The following is a 25,156-nucleotide window of genomic DNA, read 5'->3' on the forward strand; positions in this document are numbered from 1 at the left end:
GCGGGGGCGGGGCCGGGGCGGGGCCGGGAGGCGCCGTGACGCGCAGGCCCCGCCCGCCCGCGCGCCCGCCGCCGCCGCCGCCGCCGCCGCCGCGAGCGCCCTCGCCGTGGCCCTCGGTGTCCGCTCCTGCTGGCCGCGCGTCCACTGGGAAACGAGCGGCGGCGGCGGCGGCGGCGGCGGCGGCGTCCGCGCGCAGCCGAGCCGGGCAGCCGGCAGCGCCCGCCCCCGCCGTCCCGCGCCCCGGGCGCCCGGCCGGGCCTCGGCCTCGGCGGCGGCGGCGGCGGCGCGCGGGCGGGCGGGCGGGGGGCGCGGGCCGGGGCGGCGGCGGACGGGGTCGGGGGCATGCGCCGCCCCGCGGCCCCGCCGCGCCCCCGCCGCCCGCCGCCGCCCGCCAGGGGCTAGAGGCGCCGCCGGAGACATGTCCAGGAGGAAGCAGAGCAACCCCCGGCAGATCAAGCGTGAGTCAAACTTTGCCCGCGCGCCCCCCGGCCGCGACCTTCGCGCCGCGCCCCCCGCGCCGCGCCCCCGCCGGCGCCCGCTCTCGGCCGGCGCGGGGGTCCCGCGGCGGGCCGGGGGCGCGGCCGCGCGGCGCCGCCCCGCCCGCCCGCCGCGCGCCCCCAGATGCTGGCGATAAGGCGGCCGATCCGGGCGCAGATAAAGTTTAAAATATTCCATTCTGCAAGTCCCGTCCTGATAAGATCGCGCTGTCGGGACGGGCTGAAATTGTGATCTTATCCGCCGGGTCGGCGCTCCCGGCCGCGGTCGCAGGGGAAGGAGGCGCGGGGAGCCGGGGCCGCCGGCCGGGCCGGGCCGCGCCGGGCCGGGCCGGGCCGGGCGCGCGCCGGGACCTGTTCGCAAACTTGGCCCGCCGCGCGCCCCCGCGCCCGCGCCACGGGGCGCAGGCGCGCGCGGAGCCGGCGGCCGGGAGCGGAGCGACCGACCCCCGCGCGGCCGGGCGACCCTGGCGCGCGGGGCCCCGGGGCGCGGCGGGCACGTGGGCGCGGCGGCGGTGCCCACCGCGGGGCCCGGCCGGGGGCGGGGCCGGCGGCGTCACCTGCCGGCGGGCGGGTGGGGGTGGCACGGGCCGGGGGTCCCCTGCGGCGGGGGCGCGGGCCGGGGGTCCCTTGCAGTGAGGGCGCGGGCCGGGGGGTCTCTCGCGGCTGGGGCGCGGGCCGGGGGTGTCCTGCGCGGGGGGCGCGGGCCGGGGTGTCCTGCGCGGGGGGCGCGGGCCGGGGTGTCCTGCGCGGGGGGCGCGGGCCGGGGGTGTCCTGCGCGGGGGGCGCGGGCCGGGGTGTCCTGCGCCGGGGGCGCGGGCCGAGGGTCCCCTGCCGCGGGGGCGCGGGCGGGCCGGGGCCTCCTGCGCGGGGCGCGGGCCCGAGGGCGGGGCGGGGGGCGCGGGCCGGGGTCCCCTGCCGCGGCCGGGGTGGGCGCGCCGCTGCCCGCGCCCGCGAGCGCCTTTTGTTCGCCCGGATCGATGTGGCGCGCGATAGCGCGGGCGATGGGCCGATAGGCGCTTCCATTTATTAACTTCAAACGCGCGAGCGGGGGCGGCCGGGCGCTCGCGCGGGGGGCGGGGGGCGCGGGGGACCCCGGCCCGCGGAGCCAGGGTCGATGCGAGCCCGATAAGGGCGCGCCGGGGCGGCCGGATGGCGATGCCGCCGCGATAAGGGGCCTTATCTCCGGCCACCAGGCCCGGCCGGTGCAGGCGACAACGGCGCGGGTCCTGGCGGGCCGTGGGCAAGTTTCATCCCGACACGCCTGGTGGCGGGGCGGGACGGTCCGGGGCTGGACCCAGCCCGGCGCCGGGGGTCGTGGCGGGGCCGCCCCCTCCCGATCGCCCCCTTTGCGAGAGTGGCCAGGGGACGGTGGGCTCTGGGCCGCGGATGGAGCGCCGGCCGAGCAGAAGGGCGGGGCTGTGCCTCAGTTTCCCGCTCTAAAGCTGGGGCGGGCGGGGGCAGGTAGAATCAGCAGCAGGGGGTCCCCTGCACACAGGGCCCACCCCCCTCACACCCCGTTTTCTCAGGCCCGGGCGCAGGCTCAGAGGTGGGCGTTTCCACACGTTCCCAGAGTTCGATTAAACAAATTTTTGGAGGTCACAGGATGACTAATTCCTGCCGAGCTTCAAAGCCACCAGCACCCGGACGCCCACCAGGGCGGCTTCCGGAGCGCAGGGCCAGGCCGGGGGGACCGGGCTCCCCTCCCCATGACGGGCCCAGCGAGCATGTCGCAGAGGGGACTCTGCCGCCTGCAGCCTCAGTTTCCCCTGGGAGAGCATGACAGCAAGGGCTGGAGCCTTGTGGCCGAGAGTTCGGCAGTGACCCTGATGCCTTGGTCCCTCCCAGCAGGGTATGCGAGAGGCTTTTCCACGTCCAGGGAGACGGGCCGGGAACCGCCTTCCCGCGCAGACCGAGCGCTCGGACTGTGCCTCACGGCCCTCCGCCAGCTTCCACTAGTGAGGCCTCAGTCGTCACGCCCAGGAAATGGGCCCCCACAGCCAGAGCCCCTTCCCGGGACACAGCTGTCTGCAGCGGCCGGGGCCCTGGGCCAGCCTGGCCGCCCCTCGTGCTCCCCGCGCCCGGGGTCAGAGGGAGCCAGTGTGGCACCAGCGCCAGGGATTTAAATGGGTCAGTTGGGGAAGAAAGGAGGGAACGTGATGCCATTAATTGTGTCCTTATCTGCTGTTTCTATGCCAACCAGACGTCCCCGGGCCTGACGGCCGTGAATAACACTGGGCCTCTCTGCCGTGGACAGGCCTCCGGGAGACCACTGCTGCTGGGGATCTCTGTCGCCCGCTGCCCCGGCCCCATTTCACAGCAGGGGAAACTGAGGCCACACTCAGGCCTGCACGCCAGGCCCAAGGTCTGGAGGGGCAGTGCCTCGGCTTCCGGCAGGGATGTCCCCCTGGGATCACTCTCTGGCCCAGACTTGGAGCCCTCTCTGTCACTTTCACCCTGGCCTCTCGGTCTAGGGTCACCTCTGCCTCCGTAGCGACCAGTCCCTCTCTTCTTGCCCCTGCAGAGTGGGCCTTCTGGAACCTTCCATCAGATTCACAAGCTCACAGTAGATGGACGTGGGCTCCGGTGGCCATTGTAAAGGCTCCAGCCTGGACCTGAGCAAGCCTCAGTTTACCCATCTGTAAAATGGGCCCCTCAGGGCCTTCCCTCTCCTTGTTCAGCTTGGTGCTTGGCGCTTCTTATCCAGGCAGAGTCCTTCCCACCTGTGGCCCTCAGCGGACCCTGTCTGAAGGCCCTGCAGGTGCCCACTCCTGGGGCCTGTGGGCGGAGCCTTCCTGGTCAGTCCCACCCAGTGACCCCGCCCCATCCCCTGGCTTCTCGATCTGCCTGGGACCCCGGGTGTGGAGCGTAGGGTCTCCCAGGTGCACTTTGCAGGTGAGGAGCTGAGGGGGACAGGAGGGGCAGCAAGGAGTCCAGCAGGCACAGGCATGGGGGGGTCCCGCAGGAGTGTGGCCACGTCACGGTGGTGCCCGTGCGTGCCCTGGGACCTCAGCCTGGCACTGCACTTTCACACGAGATCATGTCTAGCCTGGGCCCAGCGGGCCAGCCTGGACAGCCGAACGTCCTGCCAGGGACTCCCAGTGACCCCAGAGTTGTCTGTGGGGCAGAGATGCAGCTGCGTAGCCCTGACGCTCGGGCCATCTCCGAAGGCGCGTCCTTTCTGCCGCACCAGCGTTGGTGCCCGGCATTGGTGGCCAGCACTCCTGACGGCCCCTGGGCTGTCAGTGCCCCCAGGAGCAGCCTCAGGACCCCAGAAGAGGGAGAGGGCCCCCACTCCCCATCTGGGAACAGGGCAGGAAGGTGGTGTGTCCTGGAGTCAGGCCGCTAAGCCTCTGTCCCTGCGCCTGTCCTCCTTGCCCCTACGCCAGCCCCAGGCACTTGGTGGCCAGCTGGCACAGAGGGCCCCAGACCCCTGTCCATCCGCCCATCTCCCCTCCCGCAGTGCACCCACATCCAGCACCCAAGACATGCAGGGCCTGGGAGGGTGGGCGCTGCTCAGGAGCCTGGTGGACACGGGCACTTGGGCAAGCCCAGCGCAGCTCCTGTGTGGGCAGCCGTGGCCCTGGCAGGTGCGCTGCCCCAGGAAAGGGCCCCACCCATCCCACTGGCTTCCCCGGTGCCCACGACCCAGGCCAGGCTGCTCTTTGTGGGTGCAGAGTTGCCCTGCCTTGTGGAGCCTCAGTTTCCCCAAAATGGAACAGTGGTACCCTGGACAAGGAGTCCAGCCTCCAGCTTGCTGCCTGGGATGGGGGTGCCGGCGTCTGCCAAGGCACCAACCCCGTCACAGCCTGTAGCCTCAGTTTCCCTTTTCTCCATGACCCCTCTCTTGGGGTCCAGCTCAGGTACAGCAGGACAGGAAGGGGCCGGGCCGGGCCGGGCCGGGCCGGGGTGGTGTGTGCCCTGCCCCGCTATGGGCTCCACAGCTGACTGGGGGCGCCTGGCGGGCCGGGACCCTCCCGTCTGCCCTCTGCACCCCTGCTGCTGGGCCGAGAGGCCCCCTGGCTCCGTTTCCTCGGCTGTGTCCTCCTGTGCAAGTCCAGATCTGCCCATCCCGGGGCCTCTCCGGCAGGGGCCCAGGAGGTGGGTGGCCCCCGGGGCCCCACCAGGCTGCCCGGCTCCGCTGCCCGAAGCACCCCGGCCGCCTCCCGCGGGCCGGGGCGGGCGCAGGTTTCAGCCGCTGTGATAACTCGGAAAGTTGAACCGGCCCCATTACCGCGCCGAGATGGTTGGCGAGATCCGGGCCTGATAGTGGGCAGATAGGGCGTCTCCCGGAGTGGCCGGCCTCCTCGCCATTAACATTCCCCACCGCGAGCCCTCTGCCTATCTCCCTGCTCCACTCCTCCCGCAGATAAGAATGGAAATTCTGACTTCATTGCTCACTGATTAAAGTGTCTGGATTTCTCGATAATACACAGATAAATTATGTTTTTGAAAAAGAAGGTGGGGAGGGTGGGGGCCCCGGGGGCGCCTTTGGACGCCTCTGCTGGCCCTGCTGGCCCCGGCCGCTGGCCGTGAACCCAGGCCGCGGCACAGGCAGTGTCGGCCGGCCCGAGTTAGGCTGGAGGGAGGAGCCCGGCCCGCCTGGGTGGGGGTGGGGGCTCTGCCCCCCGCCGCTCCGAGCCGCTGTAGTCTGACCAGCGCCTCATCTCTGGGCCTCGGTTTCTCCGTCTGCCAAGGCCTGGGGGGAGAATGCAGCCCCCCCCCGACTGCCTAGAAGACAGAGCCCGTCAGTGGAAGGGGGCGGGGGCCGACCTGCCCACCCTCGCCCCCAGCCCCACCCACCTCCCCCGTCCCCACGCCCTGGCGCGACCCGCGTGACAGCGAGGCTGGCAGCGTCGGTCTGGATAGAGCTGCTCCTTCAGCTGCTCCGAGATCTGCGCCGATGGGGCGATTAGGGCGATTAGGGCCGCGTGCGGCTAATCCTGCAGCTGAGGGACAGGCGCCGTGGGGGAGGGGGCCGGGAGAGAGCCCTGGGCGCCTCTGACAGGGCCACATGGACAGACACATCCCTGGGCCCGGTACACCCCACGGACACGGCCCGGACAGCGCGTGGATGGAGCCCGTGTGGCTGGCGTGTGCTGGAGCGTGGTTGGTCCATGTGTGGCTGGAGCCCGTGTGGCTGGCGTGTGGATGAGTGTGGCTGGCGTGTATATGGAACCCGTGTGGATGGAGCCCGTTTCACTGGCGCGTGGATGGTGTGTGAATGGAGCCCGTGTGTCTGGCATGCGCTGGAGCGTGGTTGGTCCACGTGTGACTGGATCCCATGTGGCTGACATGCGGATGCGTGTGGATGGCGTGTATATGGAACCCGTGTTGATGGAGCCCATGTGGATGGCACGTGGCTGGTGTGTGAATGGAGCCCGTGTGACTGGCGTGTGCGGAGCATGGTTAGTCCATGTGTGGCTGGAGCTCGTGTGGCTGGCGTGTGGATGAGTGTGGCTGGCATGTATATGGAACCCGTGTGGATGGAGCCCGTGTGGATGGCACGTGGATGGAGCCCCTGTGGATGGTGTGTGAATGAATGGAGCCCGTGTGGCTGGCATGTGCTGGAGCATGGTTCGTCTATGTGTGGCTGGAGCCCATGTGGCTGGCATGTGGATGCGTGTGGATGGCATGTATATGGACACGTGTGGATGGAGCCCGTGTGGCTGGTATGCGGTAGAGTGTGGTTGGTCCATGTGTGGACGAAGCCCATGTGGCTGGCGTGTGGATGCATGTGGATGGAGTGTATATGGAAACTCTGGCTGGATGGCGTGTGGATGGAGCCCGTGTGGCTGGTATGTGGATGGCATGTATATGAAACCCGTGTGGATGGAGCCCATGTGACTGGTGTGTGGTAGAGCGTGGTTGGTCCATGTGTGGATGGAGCCCATGTGACTGGCGTGTGGATGGAGCCCATGTGGCTGGCGTGTGGATGCGTGTGGATGGCACGTATATGAAACCCATGTGGATGGAGCCCGTGTGACTGGTGTGTGGTAGAGCGTGGTTGGTGTGGATGAAGCCTGTGTGGATGGGGCCCATGTGGCTGGCGTGTGGATGCATGTGGATGGCGTGTATATGGAACCCATGTGGCTGGAGCCTGTGTGGCTGGCGTGTGGTGGAGCATGGTTGGTCCGTGTGTGGCTGGAGCCCGTGTGGAGGAGCAGCACCGACATGCAGGGCCCGTGGAGCTGTGGGAGAGGCAGCCTGACCCCAGTGGCTCTGGGTGGCCGGCCACTTGCCCAAGGCCACACAGCAGGGAGGAGCCCCCGACTGTTCCTCAGAGGCTCCTCCAGGGAGCAGCCTGGGTCTGTGGCACCCCCGGGTGCAGCCTTCTTGCCTGGTTACCTGGGGGTGCCCAGGCTCTGTTGCGGGGGGCTCCTGCCTCTTCTGCCTCGGCTGTGACCCTGGGTGACAGCAGGTGCCTTTGCCTTTGGCATTCGCTGTGGACTAAAGGGGAGTTTCCCCAGTGAGATGGGCAGGGTCCTGGGCTGGATCTACCTTGCAGACTCTTTCTGAGGCCAGCCTTGGGTGACCCCCATTTTCACCAGAGTTTGAGGGGTCCCGGGGGCAAACTCTGCTCTCCCAAACTGCAGTTTCGCATTTGTGCCTGGGACTGAGGGGTCCGAACCTCTGGGTCAGTCCCACCCTGTCCCCACCCGTCCTCCCCCAAGCCCAGCTGGGGACAGAAGCAGGGGCAGAAGTAGGTTCCAAGCTGGCTGGGACCATCCACATTGTTTCCCTGCTTTGTCTCTGACCACCCTGCTATCCAGTCTCAGAACTGACAAGGGGACCCCACCCCTGCAAGGTGGGACTCCTGGCCAGCAGCAAGTGTGGGCACAGTGAGAGAGCGTTCCCAAGCCTGTCACTCGGTGTGGGGCGTGTCCCCCCAAACCAAGCTCAACAGACACAAAGAGAGCAGCGGCCAAGGGCTGGTGGGTGGCTGCTGGCTCCCGGTCTCCTGCTCGCTCCAGCCCCTGGTGTCCTCACCTCACCACACCAGGATGCCAGGGACGAGCATGTGTGCACACACCCTAATGCACGTGGGCACGCGCTGAGCCCATGCACTGCTGCACACGCACAGGCTGATGCACAGGGCACACACCAGAACATAAAAACACACTAAAACATAGGCACATGCTAATGCACACACACCGATGCACATAGGCACGCGCTGGTCCCATGCACTGCCACACACGCACATGCTAGTGCGTGCGCGCGCACACACACACACACACACACACACACACACCCCAATGCCCAGGGCGCAAACCAACGCACACACTGATGCTCATGCAGACTCCTGCGCACACACACTCATGCACACGCACATGCACACGCTCATGCGCACATGCATGCTAATGTGACCTGCATGCTATTGCACGCGCTAAGCGCACCCCCCCACTGACGCGCACAGGTGATGCCCCTAGGTCTGAGGCAAAGCCGGGGGTGGGGGCCCCTGACGTCTGCATGGCCTCGCTCTTTCGCGGGAGCCCCAGAAGTGGCCCCGGCCCCAGGCCCTAAACCCGCCTGGGAGCGGGCTTCCCGGAGTGCCGCTGTGCGGACGCGGCTTTCCCTCGCACCACCTGCGGGCTCGGGGGAGGAGGACCGGAAAGCGCCCCCAGCCCGGCACCCCGGCACCCTCCACCGCCCCGCCCGCGCCCGGCCAGAGCCGCCCCGCCCCGCCCCGCCCCGGCCCCGCCCCGGCCCGCCAGCCAATGGGGCGCGGCATGCAAATGAGCGGCTCTGGGGGCCCGGGATTGGCCGAGCTGCGCGCGGGGCGGGGCCGGGCCTGCCGCCCGCCTGACCTCGTGCTGACCCGCGCTGGCCGCGTCCGGAGGGGGAGGTGTGTCCAGCGGACCGGCCTGGGCCTCGGCGTCCCCGGCTGTCCGAGGGGACTCCCTGGCCGCCGGCCCCGCTCTGCTCGTTCTTCTCGACCAATCCCCCCCCCCCCGCCCAAGGGTGGACACAGCCCAGCCGCTGGTCAGGGGCCGCCGAGGGAGCCTGGGCCCCAGGCTGCAAGGTGACCAAGGTGGCTGTCCACTCTCGGGCGCCCCAGACCTCGAGCTTGTGGGGGCGGGGGCTCATGTGTCTCATGCACGCGCGCTCGCACACACACAGACACACCTCGTACACACACACACCACACACACACACACACACACACACCCCTCGTCCAGGGACAGGGAGAGCCAGCCTACCCTCCCCAGAGCGCTCCTCGCACCCCTCAGCTCCTGAGCTCCCCCACCTCCCGCCATCTCCAAGCCCCTGTCCACTCTGAGGGCCCAGGGCCCACCTGGGCTCGGTCCTGCCGCCAGCCCTTTCCCCAGCCCCTTCCTGCTCGCACCCGCCCGGGCCTGTCTGTGGGCCTGGCTGCAGGTGGCCGGGCGAAGGCTGCCCGCAGCGGGCGCCTCCTCCCGCCGTGCCTGGCCGCCCGCCCCAGAGGGAGCTCCCACGCCGGGCCCTCGCCATCTGCGGCCAGCCCGGCCTTGACCCTCTGCCTGCCCCAGACGCCCGGCTGGCAATCTCCGGGGATCTGTGGGAGGCTGGAGGCCCAGAGGTGGCGCCGACTCTGAGCCGCGGAGCGGGCGAGTGGTGAGCGCGGGTGTGTGTGGCTGAAACCCTCCTCGTCCCGCTGCTTCTCCAGTCGCTTGGGCAACCGCTGAGAAGAGGCTGGGGGCTGCCTGGAGGCGGTGGACCCCCACTCTTCCTGCGCTTCCCACTCTGTGTTCCAGAACAGACCGGCACTGCCCTGATGCTCTGGGCCCCGGCCTCCCCATCCACCCTCTCTGCTGCCCACCAGACACTGTCCTGTCTTAGGGATGGACGTGGCCCTGCCAGCTCCCACCACACCCACCCCGGCTGCTGCCTCTTGGAAGCACTCCCTGACTGCCCCACCCCGAAAACCCTGGCCCAGCCTCCAGTGGTGCCTGGGGTGTTCACCCACCCCCGGACCTGCTGCCCAAGGCTGGCCTGGGCCCTCTCCACGCTGCCCGTCCTTCCACCCGTCTGTCCCCTCTCACCACGCACAGGGGACTGGACCGGACCAGACTGTTCCCGGCCTTGACTTTCGCTGAGGGGGGCCTAGTAGGCAGCCCTCAGGCACCCTCGGGTGAGCCGCCTTGTCAGCGTGTGGGCCCAGGCTGCACGGGACGCAGCCGCTGAGCCCTGGACGCGCTTGCTGGCCCCCTGTCCTCCGGGACAGTGCCCCCTGAACACTAGACGCAGAGGAACCCCGTGGGGGGGAATGTTTGGGGACCCCCCCCACGATGGTGGGTGTGGAGGAAAGTGGGCACTTTGGGGCTGATGGGCCCTTGGGGAGGTTCTGGGAGAATAGGGGTGGCGGGGACCCCCCCCCAGGGCCCTCCCACGGCAACCCAGTTTGCGGGGTGAGACGGGCCTGTCAGTGAGGGGCTCGCAGCTGTGCCCGCGCCCCCTCGGTGGATAGCAGGTGGAGCTGGACGTGGGGTCCCCCCTTGGGCAGGTCTGATAGAGCTGCTGCACCCTGGGCAGTTGCCATTCCGCCCCTTGGTCCTTTCCCCAGGCCCCCAGCTCCGAGGACGCCTGGGGTTCAGGACAGGTGGGCACCCGGGAAGCCACGCGCTGACCCTTGGCCAGAGCGGGCGCCCCTGGGGCCGGTGTCCCTGTGTGGCCAGCCCCAATGGGAAAGTCAGAATCTGTTGCTATTTTCTCTGCTATCGGGCCTTATCTGCCCACTCAGAGGCCAGCGCCCTGCCCTGATGCCCGCGGCTGCGCGGACAGCACGAGGGGACGCCAGACCCCTGCCCTGTGCTGCCAGCCACGGCTGGTCCTAGAGAGAAAGCTCCAGCCCCTCCCCTCCCCCACGCCTGCCTCAGCCGGGAGCCTGCCCTGAGGCTCGGGTGCCCCTGCACCCACGAGCGGGGTCGCCCAGGCGCCCGTCAGGTCCTGCTGCTGCCCTGGTCAGCAGCCCTCTGGGCCCTGAGAAGAACCCCAGCCCCCGTTGGGAGGGATGGAGACGGTGGTCTCCCGACCAGCGGCCCTGAGGGTGAGCCTCGGCCTGTAGTTCCGTTTGAAGCGCGCATGAAGCTGATGAAATTCTGCTATCAGCTCGGAGCCAATATGCAAACTATCTCGCCCAATCAAATAGCTATTATGTTCCATTTCCATCTGCACGTCCGGCTTAATGAGCTGAGACGTCCCTGCGCAGGCGGGCGGGTGGGCGGGCGGCCCCTCCGCTGGGGCTGTGGGCACCCTGGCCAGCGGCTCCCCTCCGGACCGGGGCTGCCACACCTGTGGGCTGGACCTGGGGTGCGGGAGCCTTGGGGGTCTCGGAAGGTCGGGAGCTGGGTGGAGCCCCCCGGAGTGGGCAGCCCTTCTCCTTGGGCCGGAGCGGAATTAGCAGCCTCAGAATAAATGAGAAGTCGCCTTTCTTCCGCTTATCGAAGTCCTCGCAGGGCTCTGCTGCTTTGTTCAGCACCCAGGGACCCGTGGGTGCTGACCTCGCTGGGTGGCCCCGCCAGAAGCCTCAGGCGGGGTGGGGGGCCCAGCAGAGTCTCTGCCCGCGGGCCTCAGCCCCCAGCCCTGAGCTGCCCCTGCCACCCCCGTGCCAGCGGCGCTGGCCCAGGGCCCAGGGCCCAGCTGCCACCTCTCAGGTCACCGCAGGTCAGGCCCCCACCTGTCCCCGGGGCACGAGTCTGACCGGTCTGGGGCGTGCCCAGCCCGCCCGAGCCCTGCGCGCGTGTGGGCGCAGAGGTTAGTGGGGAGCTGAGCTGGCCCGCGGGCGAGTGTGTGTGGTCTGGGGGTGCCCGCCCTGTAATTACCACTGAGCTGGCACAGGGGAATCCAGAGTGCAGCCTGGGAAGCCACCCGGCCTTGTGCCCGCGCCCCCCCACGCGTGCACACACCCCTACATGCTCGCACACACACGCTCACATGCCGCACACACGCACATCTACGTACTCGTGAGCACATGCATGCTCATACACACACACGTCTGTACATACACGCTCACACCCTCATACGCATGCACAGATACACACCCACGTGCTCACACATATATATACTCACGCACATACAGTCACGCACCTACATGTTCACGAAACACTTGCTCAAACATGCACGCCTGCATGCTCACACGTGTGCTCACCACATACGTGCTTCCAAACATGCATATGCCACATACACATGGATACCTACATGTTCATACACAGACCCACACATACACTCTCACGTACATGTGCACAGTTGCGCGATTGTGCACATCAGATGTAGACAGAGACACGTCCATACGCGTGTACACTCATACATACTGCATATGCACGCACATACACACATTCTCACGTATAATCACACGTACACATGCATACACACATATACGTGCTCACACACAAGAACCTTCATATACACAGATACATGTGTGATGCTTGCATAAGACACAGCTACACATCTGTGTCCACATATGTATATACATACACACATACATGCCACACATACACATGTGCAGACAACACTGCACAGATATGTACTGACTCGTGTGCATACACACCCGTATACCCGCATGCACACACACACACACGCTCCCCATGGTGGGCTGCACTCTGTCCACTTCAGCCCATCCCCCTTCCGCTACCTCCCACTGCCTGTTGGGTACTGACTCGGCACCGCTAAATGTCCTGCAGGATGGGCGGGGGTGGGTGGCACCTGTGTCCCTGATGGGGCAGGTATGGCACCTGTGTGCCTGCAGCGTGGCTTGCCTGGGCGCAGAGGGACCGTTGTCTGGGCACCGAGGCTGGGCTGGGCTGAGGCTGCCGGAAGCTGCCGGGTGCTGGGTTGGCAAGGGAGGGGCCCCACTCCCGAGCCGGGTCCCCGGGTGCCCACAGCAGGTTCGCCCCTCACGAGCACGGCTGGTCCGCAGGGTCCCCTGGAGGCACGGAGGTGGGAGAGGAGACCATGGCTGCAGACACCCCCCGGCCCGAGGGGCAGCCACCGAGCCCGAGCCCGGAGGACCCCGAGCCAGACGCCGCAGGGGAGACGGACGCTCAGGGCCCGGGTGAGTGACGGGCACCTGGGGTAGATCCCCTGATTCCTGGAGAGTGAGGCTCACAGCCCCCCGTCCCTGGAAATGGGGTGCCCTCCGTCCCCACGTCCAGCTGCGTGGAACCAGGAGGCCCCAGGGAGACCCCGGAGCCGGCTCCAGGAGGACCTCCCTGGGTGGACGCCGGGGAGCCCCCGCCCTGTCCTGCTGCAGCCCCTGGGGGTGGTGTGGCGGGTGGGGGCCGGGGGCCGAGCTGCCAGAGGGCAGCAGCCCGTCGGGGACTTTGACCCCCGCTTTCCCGCGGAGCCAGGCAGCACCTGCGGCGGGCGGGGCGATGGCGCGATAAGGCCGTATCAGCTGCGTGGTGGCTGCGCCCGCATGCCAGCCCTGCTGATTTATGGCCAAAAATAATAGGACTTTTATACCGTGTGATTGATTTATTTGATGTTAATCACGGCCCTTATCGCGAGTATTAATAATTGCGACAGTGACGTCACGGCCCTTTATGGGGGCACATCGATCTGCTCGTTATCGGCGGCCAAAGACAAACATGCCCTTTGGGCCGCGTGGGGTGCGGGGCGCCGGGGCCCCCAGCTGCCGCGCAGGAGCGGGGAGTGGACGCACGTGTCCGGGGGCCCGGCCCGCGCTGTAATCATTAACGGCGGCAGGAACGTAATGCCCACCACCGCTGAGGACGCGGGACACGGGTGTGAAAGGCCGCTGGGGCGTGGGGAGCCCCGGTCACACCAGCCGGGTGGGATGTCCGCGGCCGGAGAACTGGCCCTCACCAGTTTCCCTCCGCGCAGGTGCCGAGCCCCAGACCCCGCCCCCGGGGAGCCCTGGAGGTGCCGAGCCGGAGTCCCTGGAGCCTCGTGAGGAGCAAGAGGGCGCCCCCAGCTGGAGCGGCCCAGGTACTGCCGGCCTGCGGGGCACGGGGACTCCAGGGAGGGGTTGGCTCTGGGACCTGAGCGGAGCCAAAGAAGCAGTCCTGGTGGGCATCCCAGAGGAGGTGGGCCTCTAGGCCCGAGCTGGAGTGCACGTGGGGAGGGACCCAGGGAGAGTCTGCGGGTGCTCCTGGCTCCTCGCCACCCAGTCCCCGGCGAGGTCTTCGTGGGACATTGTCCCCCCTGCTGCTCATCCCTTCTCCTCAGCAACTTGGGGCCTGGGCCAGTGTGGTGGCTGTGGTCGTGGCCACACGGGGCCGGGAGCTCAGGACGGGGCCCGCGGCACCCCTGTGGGCCCGGCCCTGTCTCCAGGGCTCCCTGCGCAGGGGGAGGCACCCGCGGGCACGGGCGGCTCCTGCTCCGCTTGTCGGTCTCCCATCACGTGGCCTCGGCCACGCCGCGGTGCCCAGGGCTCCTGGCGGCCACGTGCACGGCCAGCACCGCCCTGCGGGTGCCATGCCTGGTGACCTCACGCGGACGCCACGCCGGCACCGTCCGCCCCGCAGCTGCCTGGGGTCACCTCTGCCTCCCTCACGGTGGACTCGGCACTTGTCCCTCCGAGTGCCCGGGTGGCAGGGCACTGCCCGGGGGGTGCCGGTATCCACAGGTGCCCCCAGGGATGTGATCAGAGCCAGGACCCTGGTGGGTGCTGGGCAGTGGGGTGTGGCCCCAGCTGGAGCGAGCACTGAACGAGAGTGCCAGCTTGTGCGACGTGCCCGTGCGGCTGGGTGACCCCGTGGAGACCTGGGCCCAGGCTGCGGGGCCACGAGTGTGGAGTCCAGCACCCTGCACTGCCCACTCCTTTCCCCGTCTCACAGACAGGTCCGGCCCCGGCACAGGGGCCCCTGCGGCCACCCGCACTGTGGTTTGGGGCTGGGGGGACCAGGGCCCCGTCAGCGCCCACAGATACCAGCTCCTGTCGGTGGGCAGCGAGGCCATCGGCCAACCGCCGCGGGCCGCCATATCAGCCCCCAGCAGGCCGCCCACTATCAGCCCGGGAAGCGGAGGCCGCCGCGGGCCCTTATCTCACCGCACGGCTGCCGTGCCCACGCTGCCCACTGACCCACAGGCAGCGGCCCTCTGCTCCGCCCCAGCCCCGCTGGTCTCAGGGGCTGTGCCTCAGTTTCCTGCAGAGTCCCCCTTAGGTGTGGTGGGCACAGTGGGGACCCCACCGGGCACTGCAAACGCCCCCTGCCCCATCCTGCATGAAGGGCAGCCCCAGGTCAGCCTGCTGTCCCCCTACTGGCCGTGGCCTCCCGGAGAGGGAACTCAGGGCGCGGACACGGGCCTGGTGGGGCGGGGCGTGGGGCGCGGCCAGTGCTGTCCAGTTTTCAGGAGCTTTGAGCTCAGCTGCGGTGGCTGCTGGGCTGGCCGGCGATCACTGCCCCCCGGTGGGTGGGCTCTGCACTGAGTCTCCAGCCCATCCCCCTCCATCCCCATCCTGCCTCCAGCCCCTGGCACTGCCCGAGCCGGGCGCCCTCCTGGACGAATGGCGAGGGCCTGAGGTCCGTGGGCAGGGAGGGGCTGACCTGGGGCCTCAGCGAGTGGGCAGTGGGCCATGGGCAGTCCTGCCAGCGTGGTGTCTCTCAGTGGCCCTGAGTGACTGCCCCAGACCCCTGGCAGGGCAGGGCGGCAGTGCCGAGGGGCAGGCAGGATCAGCAGTCTGGCTTAGAGGGGCCTTGGGGCCGGCAGGACGCTGCTCGCAGGGCAGGGACCACCGAGCCCTGAGCACTCAAGTGCGCTGGCTGGTGTCCAGGCATCTCTGTCTGCAGTGAGTGACTGGGGCCAGGCAGGTCAGCAGGAGGGCAGGTGGTCAGGGCCATGACAGCCCCTCAGGCTCCCGGGTTCTGGACCCACACGGCTGGGAGGCCGTGTGCGTGCGTGACAGACTGGGGCGGGAAGGGGGGGACCCCCTGGGGTGGCCGTGGTGGGTGGGCAGGACCTTGGCTGCCCTTGGCTGCTCCAGCCACCTGCTCGCCTCCGGGAGGGGCCAGAGAGGGCAGTCTGAGGTCATCTCGGGGGCCAGACACGGGCCCCTGTTCCTGACACCTCCGAGACCCCCAGCCCAGTCCTCGTGCCGCCGGGCCCCATGTTCCCTCCAGGCAGAGCACGGGAGCCACCCGGTCAGTCAGTCGGGGCTGAGCACGCAGAGGCCCGAGGCGTGGGCTGCGGTGGGCCTCATGGAGCTAGCCGTGGGGGGCTGGAAAGAAGTCAGGGTGCCCCGCTGCTGGCCGGGCGTGGGCCGGACCCAGGACGTGACCCGAGGCAGCTAGAAGCAGAGCTCAGAGGAGGCTGCGGCCTTGTCTTGGGGCTGACCCAGGCTCGGGGCTACTGACACCTGCCCAGCACTGCCCGCGGGCTCTGGCCAGGCCCCTCCCGGGTATCTGGCTGGGGAAGCTGAGCTGGGGGCCCGTCCTGCCTCTGACCCCCACCCTCTGACCACGCCACACCCCTCAGCATCCCACATCCACAGACGCCAGGCGGAGGACGGCCCCAGGATGCCCCTGAAGGCCGGGGCTGGAGTGTGACCACCTAGTGAGGCACGTGGGCGGCCGTGACAGAGTCCAGGTGCGGCCACGCGCCACACAAGGTCCGCGGCAGCCAGGACCGCGCCTGGCCCGGGTCCCAGCCGTCCCGGTGGCAGGAGGAGATCCAGCCTGGCCGCCTGCCCCGCAGCTGCTGACCTCAGCACCTTCCGGGCGCGGCCGTGTGGCCGGGGCGCTATCTCGGCGGCCTGCTCCACGCTTCCTCCCCGCCCTCCGCCGCTTCCTGCCCGCCTGGTCTGCGCCCACGAGCCAGCCTGCCGCGCCCACCCATCACTCACATGGCCACTCGCGTCGCTGTCCCCGGTCCCACCGCTGCTTCCCTCCCTGCCTGCCGCCGACGCAGGCGCTGGTGTTGCTGCTACGGGCTGTCCCAACGCGGGATCGTGGTGGTGCTGGGCCTGGCCACGCGCTGAGGGCTGTCCCACCCCCGCGGGGCCTCTGCCGCCCGCCGTCCTCCCTGGCCTGCTCCGGCCAATTCAGCCCATGCTGCCCTCCTGCCTGACCCCCAGGCCGGGTGGTGGCCGCCTCCGGCCCCTGCAGGGCCCCTGCCCTCCCACCCGCCCGCAGCCCCCACCTACGCGCCAGGCCCGTTTATTCCTCGTTCCTCTATCTTTGTTCGTGACTTTTGATTTCCTCACTGCGTTTTTCCATTACTGTGTTGTGGCAGTGGACACCGCTGATAAGATCGCCCCGGAGATGGGACAAAGGGGCTGCGTGGCTCGAGGGCTGGTCATATCCTGCCCACCGGGGGCTGCCTGAGGGGCGGCCCGAGGCAGGACCCTGGGGGCTCCTGTGGGAGGGGTCTCCTGGGCCCCTGCGCCTGCGGCCTGGCTGCTGTCCCGGGCTGTGGTCCGTGAGAAGCCCACGGACGCTGGTCAGTCTGTGGGTGGTTCTGCCAAGCCTCGTGCCCTGAACTCGCCACCCCAGGGCTGGCTCTTGGAACCCCAAGGCGGGAGAAACGGCTGAAGCCCAGAGTTTGGGGGGGAGCTTGGGGGTGGTGGGGCCTGGCACCGCCTCGGCTGTAGGAGCGAGCAGAGTCGTCGGGCCAAGCCCCCTCACCCGTCCTGCCTCCAGCCCCGCCATCTTCCCACGCCACCCCCGGGTGGGGACGGCTGAGCCAGCTGGGACCCACGTCAGGCTCCCTCCTCACCCCGTCCCCTGCGGGAGCCTCGGGTTGTTGGTCTGTGATGGGCCACAGCGGGAGGGGAGGGGCGGGGAAGGGGTCGAGTGTCTTTCTGGAAGGGTCTGGGTCAGCCTGGCTTGCTCAGGGCACCCCCGCCACCTGGTCCCGTCCCGGCTCCCTCCAGGCAGAGGGAACTGCGCTCGGGAAGGCAGTCCCTTGGGGGGCGCCTTGGTCCCTGCACTGGGTCTTCTGGGACCAAGGTGCCCCCCAGGCCTGCAGGTGCCCCCACACCCCCATCGGGGTGGCGTTGGGGCCCCGCCCTGCGGCTCCACCATTAGCTGGGGCCAGGGTTCAGCTGATAAAGACGGGCTGTTCTGTGTTAAAAAATCAATACTCCCGCGATGCTCCCGCGATAGGGCCGCGCGCGCAGGCACCAGCTGGCGGGTGGGGCAGCGCCTGGGGGCTGGCCTGGAGGGTCCCCCTCTGAGGGTCCCCCTGGGAGGGTGGGCGCCGCGCAGAACCAGCTGCCCCAGTTCTCAGGCTGCGGGGACGCCGGCCCCAGGAGCAGAGGCAGAAAGTCTTTAGGGGCAAATCAGGAGGCGACCCCTGAGGCCGTGGCCCTGCCCACCAGCCGGAGAGAGACGGGGAGCACGTGGCGGGGGGCACCCTGCACCCTCCTCATCCCACCCCTTGGTGACATCCCAGCCTGTGTCCTGGGCGCCAGAGCATGAAATGATGACCACAAGGTGGGCCCTCACCTCCGGTGCCGTCTGAGTCCCTACTCCCCGTGCTGTTGGGCTGTTAGGCATTCCCTGTGGGTGTTGTGCCCTGCGTCAGACACTCCGTGAGTGTTGTAGCCTGTGTCAGGCGTTCCCCGTGGGTGTTGTGCCTTGTGTCAGGCAGTCCTTGTAGGTGTTGTGCCCTGTGTCAGGCATTCCCCGTGGGTGTTGTGCGTGTGTCAGGACCTCCCTGTGGGCGTTGTGCCTGTTTCGGGCAGTCCCCGTAGACGCTATACCCTATCAGTCGCTCTGCATGGTTGCTTTGCCCTGTCAATCACACCCCCTGGGTAGCTGTGCCCTGCATCAGACATTCCTTGTGGGTGTTGTGCTCTGCGTCAGGTGTCCCCATGGGTGTTTGCCCTGTGTTAGGTGTTCTTGCGGGTGTTGTGCCCTGTCAGGCACTTCCTGTGGGCATCTGCCCTGCATCAGGCGTTTTCGTGGGTGCTTGCCCCGTGTCAGGCGTTCCTCGTGCGTGTGGTGCCCTGCGTCAGGTGTCCCCGTGGGTGTTGTGCCCTGTCAGGCACTTCCTGTGGGCGTCTGCCCTGCATCAGGGGTTTTCGTGGGTGCTTGCCCCGTGTCAGGCGTTCCTCGTGCGTGGTTCCCTGCGTCAGGTGGTCCCGTGGGTGTTGTGCCAGTGCAGGGTGCGGTCCAGCTCCCTGTATGAAGGTCCTGGCCCAGCCAGGGTGACAGCTTTGCCTCCAGCGGCCCAGCTGGCAGCGAGACACCCTGAGCCTCGCCCTCCCCGGGCAGAGCAGGGAGAATGAGCCCCCGCCCTGCCAGCTCCCCATCAGCCACAGCCCCTTGACTCTGGCCCTAGAGTCCCCTGCCCCAGGCCCTCTGGTGGGGAAGGTTCTGGCCCCTGGTCCCAGCCAGGCTGCACCAGGCACGGCCCCTTGTTTCCAGATGCGGCTTCTTCGACCCAGGGACACCGCAGTGAGCAGTGTTCCACCACTCTGGGCCTCCTGCACTGAGACCCAAGTCGCACGGACATGCCCTGAGGCATTGGGCATCTTGAAGGGTGCTGGCCGGCCTGGATGGCAGCTGGTAGCTGGGGCACACGGGCACCAGAGCCGCAGCTGGGGGCAGGGACAGCCGCTCCCGAGGTGTGTGACTGGGCGGGGAAGGGGGGCTGGTCTGTGCCAGAAGGTGGCGGAGGCCACAGGGCCCCTGGGTCTGACCTCCAGCACCACACAGTCCACGCGGTGGCGTCCCATGGCCTCCGGGTGGCAGGTGCCCCTCTGCCCACCTGCTCCACGGGGGGAGCCGAGGCCTGCCAAGGAGGGCCAGTCGGCCTCGGGATGGCCAGGCGTGAGAGGAAGGGGGAGGCAGCTGACCCTTTTGGGCGCCCAGGGAGACTTCTAGAAGCCTGCAGGGTGGGGCCCACACTGGCCCGGCTCCTCCTCCCTCCTCCTCTCCCTGTGGCTCTATCAAAGGCAAACAGCCCGATCCCGAGATAAGGCCCCGACAAAGCCACAAAGCCCAGCAGCTGGTCCTAGGAGCCGCGGGTGGGGCCGCTCAGATAAGTGGGGTGCAGTGCCGGTGGGCGCCCACAGCCAGGGGGCCACTGGCCACTCCAGATGGCCTGTTAGCAAGATGTAGGAGGGACCCCAAGTTCATGTGGGCCTGGAGACATGCCCTGTGGGCAGCGGCTGGAGGACATTGCTGGGGGCTGGGGGGAAGAGCAGCCCCCTTTATCGTGGTTGTGAAGGCGCCCTGGGCAGCCAGGAGGGTCCAGGCATCCAGGCTCTGCAAGGCAGCTACAAGGGACCAGATCACAGTGGCCCAGCAGTTCAGCCGGGAAACTGAGGCCCAGGGCAGCTGGACTCTGTCCCCTGGGTGCTGCCCACGGAGGGCCTGAGATGCGCCCTTTCCGCCCTAGAAGTGTGCAGAGGCTGAATTTCTCTGGTCCTTCCCATGTTCTTGGGGGCAAAATTGAACCCGGCGTTCATGTTTGTTCTGGAAGTAACGCGTGTGGGTTGTTTGCCAGCACAGCGCGGCCTGTCTCGGTTGGGTCTCGGCCAGGCTGAGGGCAGCCGGGGGCAGTCTCCCCTGCCCGCCGCCTTCTCCCTGACATGCGGAGCGCCCACAGGGCTGGCGGTGCCGTGGGGCGAGCACAGACACCAGCTGGGACCAGGGGCTCTGGGCTGGGTGGCATTGGCCCTTTTCCGAGCTGGACAGATGACCTGGCCAGGGTGCTGTGGCCCCGCTGCTGGGTGGGTGGGTGTGGGAGGACTGGCCTGGGGCCGCCAGGAAGGAGCACCCCCTCTTGGAAGCTCCTGACTGGCCCTCCCCAGGCCTCCAATTCTGAGCGGGAGCTGGTTGGCAGCTCTGCGTGCGGCCGTGGGCCCCAGCCGTGTGGCAGAGAGCTGACCGTTCCACAGGCCTCCGGTTCTAGAGGCTGTTTAAAATAACCGTCTCTTCCTGCGTGCCCCCCTGCTGCCAGCCCGCGCCCCTCGCTAAGCACCCCTTCTGGCATGGAGCCCACAGGCACCCCCATGGGACTCTTCTGGTTGGCCCAGGGCCTCAGTCAGTACTTGGCAGACACCCCTGTCAGGGGCTGGCGGGAACTGGGGGGACTGCATGTGGCTTCTGCGCCCACGTGGGACCCTGACAGCCACACAGACCCCGCACACATGGGGGCTCCCTGCCTGAGCACGCCGTTTTCGGGAGCCAGACTTTGGCAGTGCGTGATACCCCAAGACGTTGTTGCTGCTGGAAACGCCAGCCGCGCCCCCAGCTGGAGGTGTTACTGCCTTCCCGGACCCACGGGTGACACAAAGCAGCGGGTTGGGTGACCTCCTGAGCCAAGTGCCAGGTCCCTCCTGCCTGCAGGCCCAAGCAGCCAGCTGTGCTCAGGCCCTTCCCGGCATCTAGGGACGCCTGTGACCAGGCTTCTCTGAGGCCCCGTCCAGCGCAGGGTCCAGCACAGGGTCCCGAGGCCGGGCGCCGCCTCTCGACTCCCCTTTCCTCTTGGGACCTTGGACAGCTGCATTCCCTGCCCAGCAGGTGGGGGTGCGGTGGGCCCGCCCTCCCGGCCAGTCTGCGAGCTGCTGGCAGAGACACCGTAGAGGCAGGTCACCACGCCACGGAGCCCGCCTCTGCCCCTCTCCGCGGGCTGATAAAGGGGCGCCGGCCTCCCAGCCTGTCCTGGTCCGCTGCCACCTTATCTACCCGGGAAGACAAGGGCCCAGTGAGAACGTTCTAGCCCGGCCTCCGGGGCGTATTTACACCTTATCTCCACCATTAGCCAGGCAGTTATCTGATAATCGGCCCATTAAGGCCACAGCCTGCCCATCGGGGCTCCAGGAAGTGGGGCTTTGCATTGCTCACCGGGACCAGGCCAGGCCACGTGAGGTCTCCAAGGTCCCGGGTGCCAGGGGTGCCAGGTGACACGGCTGCTGGGAGGGCCGCCCCCCATCCTAGGCCTGGCAAAAGGTGTGGCCCGGGAGGCCCCGCCCACCTCGGCAGGGGTGTGGCCTGGGAGCCCCGCCCACATCGGCATGGGTGTGGCCTGGGAGCCCCGCCCACTGCAACAGGGGTGTGGCCCGGGAGGCCCCGCCCACCCGCCGCAAAGGGGTGTGGCCCGGGAGGCCCCGCCTCTCTTCCCGTCAGGAGGCTGGGAGGCAGGGACCGGGTGAGACTGGCCAGCAGGCCAGTGCTTCCTTGAGGCCTTCAAAAGCAAACGGGGCCCCGAGGTGGCTCTAGCAAAGCTGCCAGGTGTGAGGGGCCGGAGAGATAGTATAGCAGGTGGAACATCTTGTCTTGCACGTGGCCGACCTGGATTCCATCCTTGGCATCCCGTATGGTCCCTGAGCACCACCAGGAGTGATCCCTGAGCACAGAGCCAAGAGCAACACCCAAGCACTGTCGGGTGTGGCCCCAGGATGAACACAGCTGCTGTGTGTGAGGCCCTGGTTCCAGGCATGATGTCCCCTGAGCACTGCCAAGTGGGCCCCCCAAGAAAAACAAGACGGTCGGGAATAGCCCCACTCCGTAAGGAGCTGGCCTGCGTGCTGGGCTTTAGACCCTGCCTGGCATCAAGGCTCAGCACCCGCCCACAGCACAGCGGGCCCCCATCCCCCTGCTCCTGCGGGAGCCCCAGACATGGTGCCCTTGCGGACCGGGCTGCTTGGCTGGGCTCCGTCTCTCTGCAGACGCTTCCTGCAGAGCTGGGTCTGAGGGGCTGTTCTCGACCCCCACTGCGCCTCAGGGCACTGTGCACCCATGGGGCCCAGGGGGCTGCTCACTCCACCGAGTCAGTGACACGTGGTCCTATGGCTGCCCCCCAGTGGCCATGCCGACCTGTGGCGCCCCATGTACCCAGAAGCTTTGGCCATGTGGCCGCCAGGTCCTGACCTAAGCACAGACCCTCCCGCCTCTCCCCTGCAGCCCTCCTCCCTCCTTCTGCTCCCCCGGGACCCTCCCCTTCCCTGCCGCCTGTCTGCCCCTCGGCTCTCCCCTCCTCTCCCCTGCCACCCTCCCTGCCCACACCTTGGTTCCTCCACCCTGCCCTGCCCTGCAGCCCTGCCTGCTCTGGGACCCTCCTCACGCCTCACCTCTCCCTGCAGATGAGCTGGAGCTGGTCCTGCGGGATGGGCAGAAGTGTGTCCGGGCACGAAGCAGCCTGGCTGAGGGCCTGGCCTGGGGTCCTTTCTGCGGCAGCATTCAGAGCAAAGCCTCATCCCCTGGGCTGTCAGAACCGGTAAGGCGCGCGTGGCTTGACCCCACTTGTCCACTCACCAGCTGCTGGGCATCATTTGGCCCCCTAGCTGGGACCAGGTCTAGCCTCAGCTGCTGCAGCTTGGCGCTCGCCATCTCGGAGCTGCTGGGAGACGGGCTCCTGGGTGCGGGAACACCTGACGGCTTCCTGGAGGAGGTGGTGTGGGCCTAGGGGACACAGGAGTAAGCGGTGAGAATGAGGTGGTTTTCCACCCTGAGCACAGCTGCAGCCGAACCTCAGCTTCCTTCTGGTCCCACCCCTGTGGGCTCTGAGTGTGGGGAGTGGAGGGATCTGTCGGGGGGCACCTCTGAGCCCCTGCAGGGTGGTGGTCCCCATGGGCACACAAAGGCCCTTTCTCAGCCACAAGCCAGCGCCCGGTGAGGTGGCAAGCACCGGTGGCCCCGATCCCTGCTCCCTGCCGCAGTGCTCTTGTGCAGAGTGGAGCCGGGGCCACGCTTCTGCCACCGTGTGCAGGAACCAGTGCCCTGAGTCGGGCTCTAGTTGGATAGGACCCAAGGGTGCTGGGTGCCAGGTGCGCCCCTTACTCCGAGGGCTGGGCCGCCCCCGGCTGCTCTGAGCTTTCCCGGAGCCTCCGAGGGGGCAGGAGGGCAGATGTGGTGGGTAAACCTGGCACCGAGGGCCCTGAACCCCCCCAGGTCTTATCTCCCGCAGAGTGAAATCCTGATTAACCCTTATCTCCCCGGCAGGCGCTATCTCGCCTTGGCGCCAGTGTCCAGACACACGGCCCAGATGATTGATCCCCTGAGATACGGCCTTTCCGATACTCCGTTTATTGTCTAAATATTTCTGCTAACGTTTCAGGGCCTTATCGCTCCCCCCACACCACAAGCCCCAGATGTTCCTATCAGCAGCCCAGCTTGTCCTCCCCGCCTAGTGGAGAGCTGAGTCGGGGGCCCTGCCCTGCAGCGGGGGTGGCCACGCAGAGGGACGCCCATGACTGACGCGTGGACGGATGAGGCTGTGCAGATGGGAGACGCTTTAGACAGACGGAGTCCGAGGCCCGCGTGGTGGGCTGGTCCCGGGGTAGCTGCGGGCCCAGCCGCATGTGGGCGCTGGCCGCAGGGTTGGTCTGCAGGACTCTGGTCACCACCCCCTCTGCACTGAGGACCCCGGGCTGGAGTGTTCTCGTGGTGGGACTCATCCCCTGCACAGGCCCCTCGTTGCCCGGAGGTGCACCTTTGGCGGCCCCCCGGCATCCCCACGCTGCAGGTCAGCCTGCCTGGGGGATGGGGCAGCCCTGAGCATCAGCCCCGTGTAGGCCCCACCTCTCTGCCTCAGTTTCCCTGTCTGCAGTGCAGGACTGGGAATGCCCCCAGGGCCTGAGGCCACTCTCTGCCCTGTCTACACTCCCCAGTGCTCCAGAGACCACGAGGGGCCGGGGGAGGTGCCCTGCCCTTAGCTCCCCAGACTCCCTGGGTCCCACCCGCCCCCCTCCTCCAGGCTCCTCTCATTGCCTCCAGCCTCCAGCTCCAGTGCTCACTCCAAAGCTCAGAGACGCCGTGTTCCCGGGGCCCCGCAGGGACAGTCACCGAGAGGGGCAGAGGTGCAGGCCCAAACCCTGCTCGGCTAGCCGGGGCCCGTCCCCACCCCGGAATAGGCTCACGGAGTCAGGCTCGCAGTAGGGGTTGCAGCGGGTTCTGGAGGCCCCAGGAGCCTTCCCTGGGGAAGCAGGTGTGAGGCCCACCCAGAAGCCCGGGGCTGGCCTAGCAGTGGCCAGAGCCGTGCTGTGCTGGGGGCAGCTCACCAGGAGGCGCATGTCGGATGCTCCTGATGCCCCCCCCCCCCGTGGGAGACGCCTTTGCCCGGGGGAAGAAGGGAGAGGGGAGACGCCGGCAAGGCCTGCTGGGAGGGCCCCGGCCCAGGCCAGGGCCCAGCACCTCCCGGGAGAGAGGAGCGGCCCCCAGACGGAGCTGGGTGGACGGCGGGGACCCAACGGTTCTGCCGCGTCAGCAGAGCGGCCCGTTTTATCGCACGGAGAACACGCGGGCCGCAGAGTGATAAGCATTAAACCAGCCGGGAGGCTGTCAGTCTCGGCGTGCGGGCTTAGAAATATTGGGAGCAATAATTAGATTTCATATCGTCACGGCAGCACCACCAGGGGCCTGGCACAGCCGTCCCTCCACTCTGCTCATTAATATTCATCAGTGCTCGCCAGGCTGCCCGCTGCCAAGCTGCCGACTGCCAGCCACCAGGGCAGGGAGCACCATGGTCCTCGGCCCTCAGGCTGTGGACCCCTGTGCCCCCTGCTCCCCAAGGGAACCAGCCCCCCTGTGCTCCCCAAGGGGCCCTGTTCCCTGCTGTGCTCCCCAAGGGACCCTGTCCCCCACTGTGCTCCCCAAGGAACCCAGCCCCCCGGTGCTCCCCAAGGGACCCTGTCCCTTGCTGTGCTCCCAAAGAGACCTTGCCCCACTGTGCTCCCAAGGGACCCGGCCCACCGTGCTCCCCAAGGGACTCTGTCCCCTGCTGTGCTCCCCAAGGGACAAGGGACCCCCGCTGTGCTCCCCAAGGGACCC

At 68.2% G+C, this 25,156-nt stretch overlaps 1 protein-coding gene across 1 annotated transcript in view; it reads left to right on the forward strand.

Annotated features, from left to right (window-relative positions):
- The first annotated feature begins 336 nt into the window (after positions 1 to 336).
- ZFPM1 (zinc finger protein, FOG family member 1) overlaps positions 337 to 25,156 on the forward strand; it is a 30,737-nt gene continuing 5,917 nt past the window's right edge. Inside the window, exons 1-4 of the mRNA XM_056136252.1 lie at positions 337 to 458; positions 12,391 to 12,525; positions 13,317 to 13,421; positions 22,471 to 22,604. Coding sequence (XP_055992227.1) covers positions 419 to 458; positions 12,391 to 12,525; positions 13,317 to 13,421; positions 22,471 to 22,604 — 414 coding nt within the window. The 5' untranslated portion in view covers positions 337 to 418. The remainder of the gene's footprint in view (positions 459 to 12,390; positions 12,526 to 13,316; positions 13,422 to 22,470; positions 22,605 to 25,156) is intronic.

The sequence above is a fragment of the Sorex fumeus genome, unplaced genomic scaffold (genome assembly GCF_029834395.1).
Source record: "Sorex fumeus unplaced genomic scaffold, SorFum_2.1 ptg000122l, whole genome shotgun sequence".
Lineage (NCBI taxonomy): Eukaryota > Metazoa > Chordata > Mammalia > Eulipotyphla > Soricidae > Sorex > Sorex fumeus.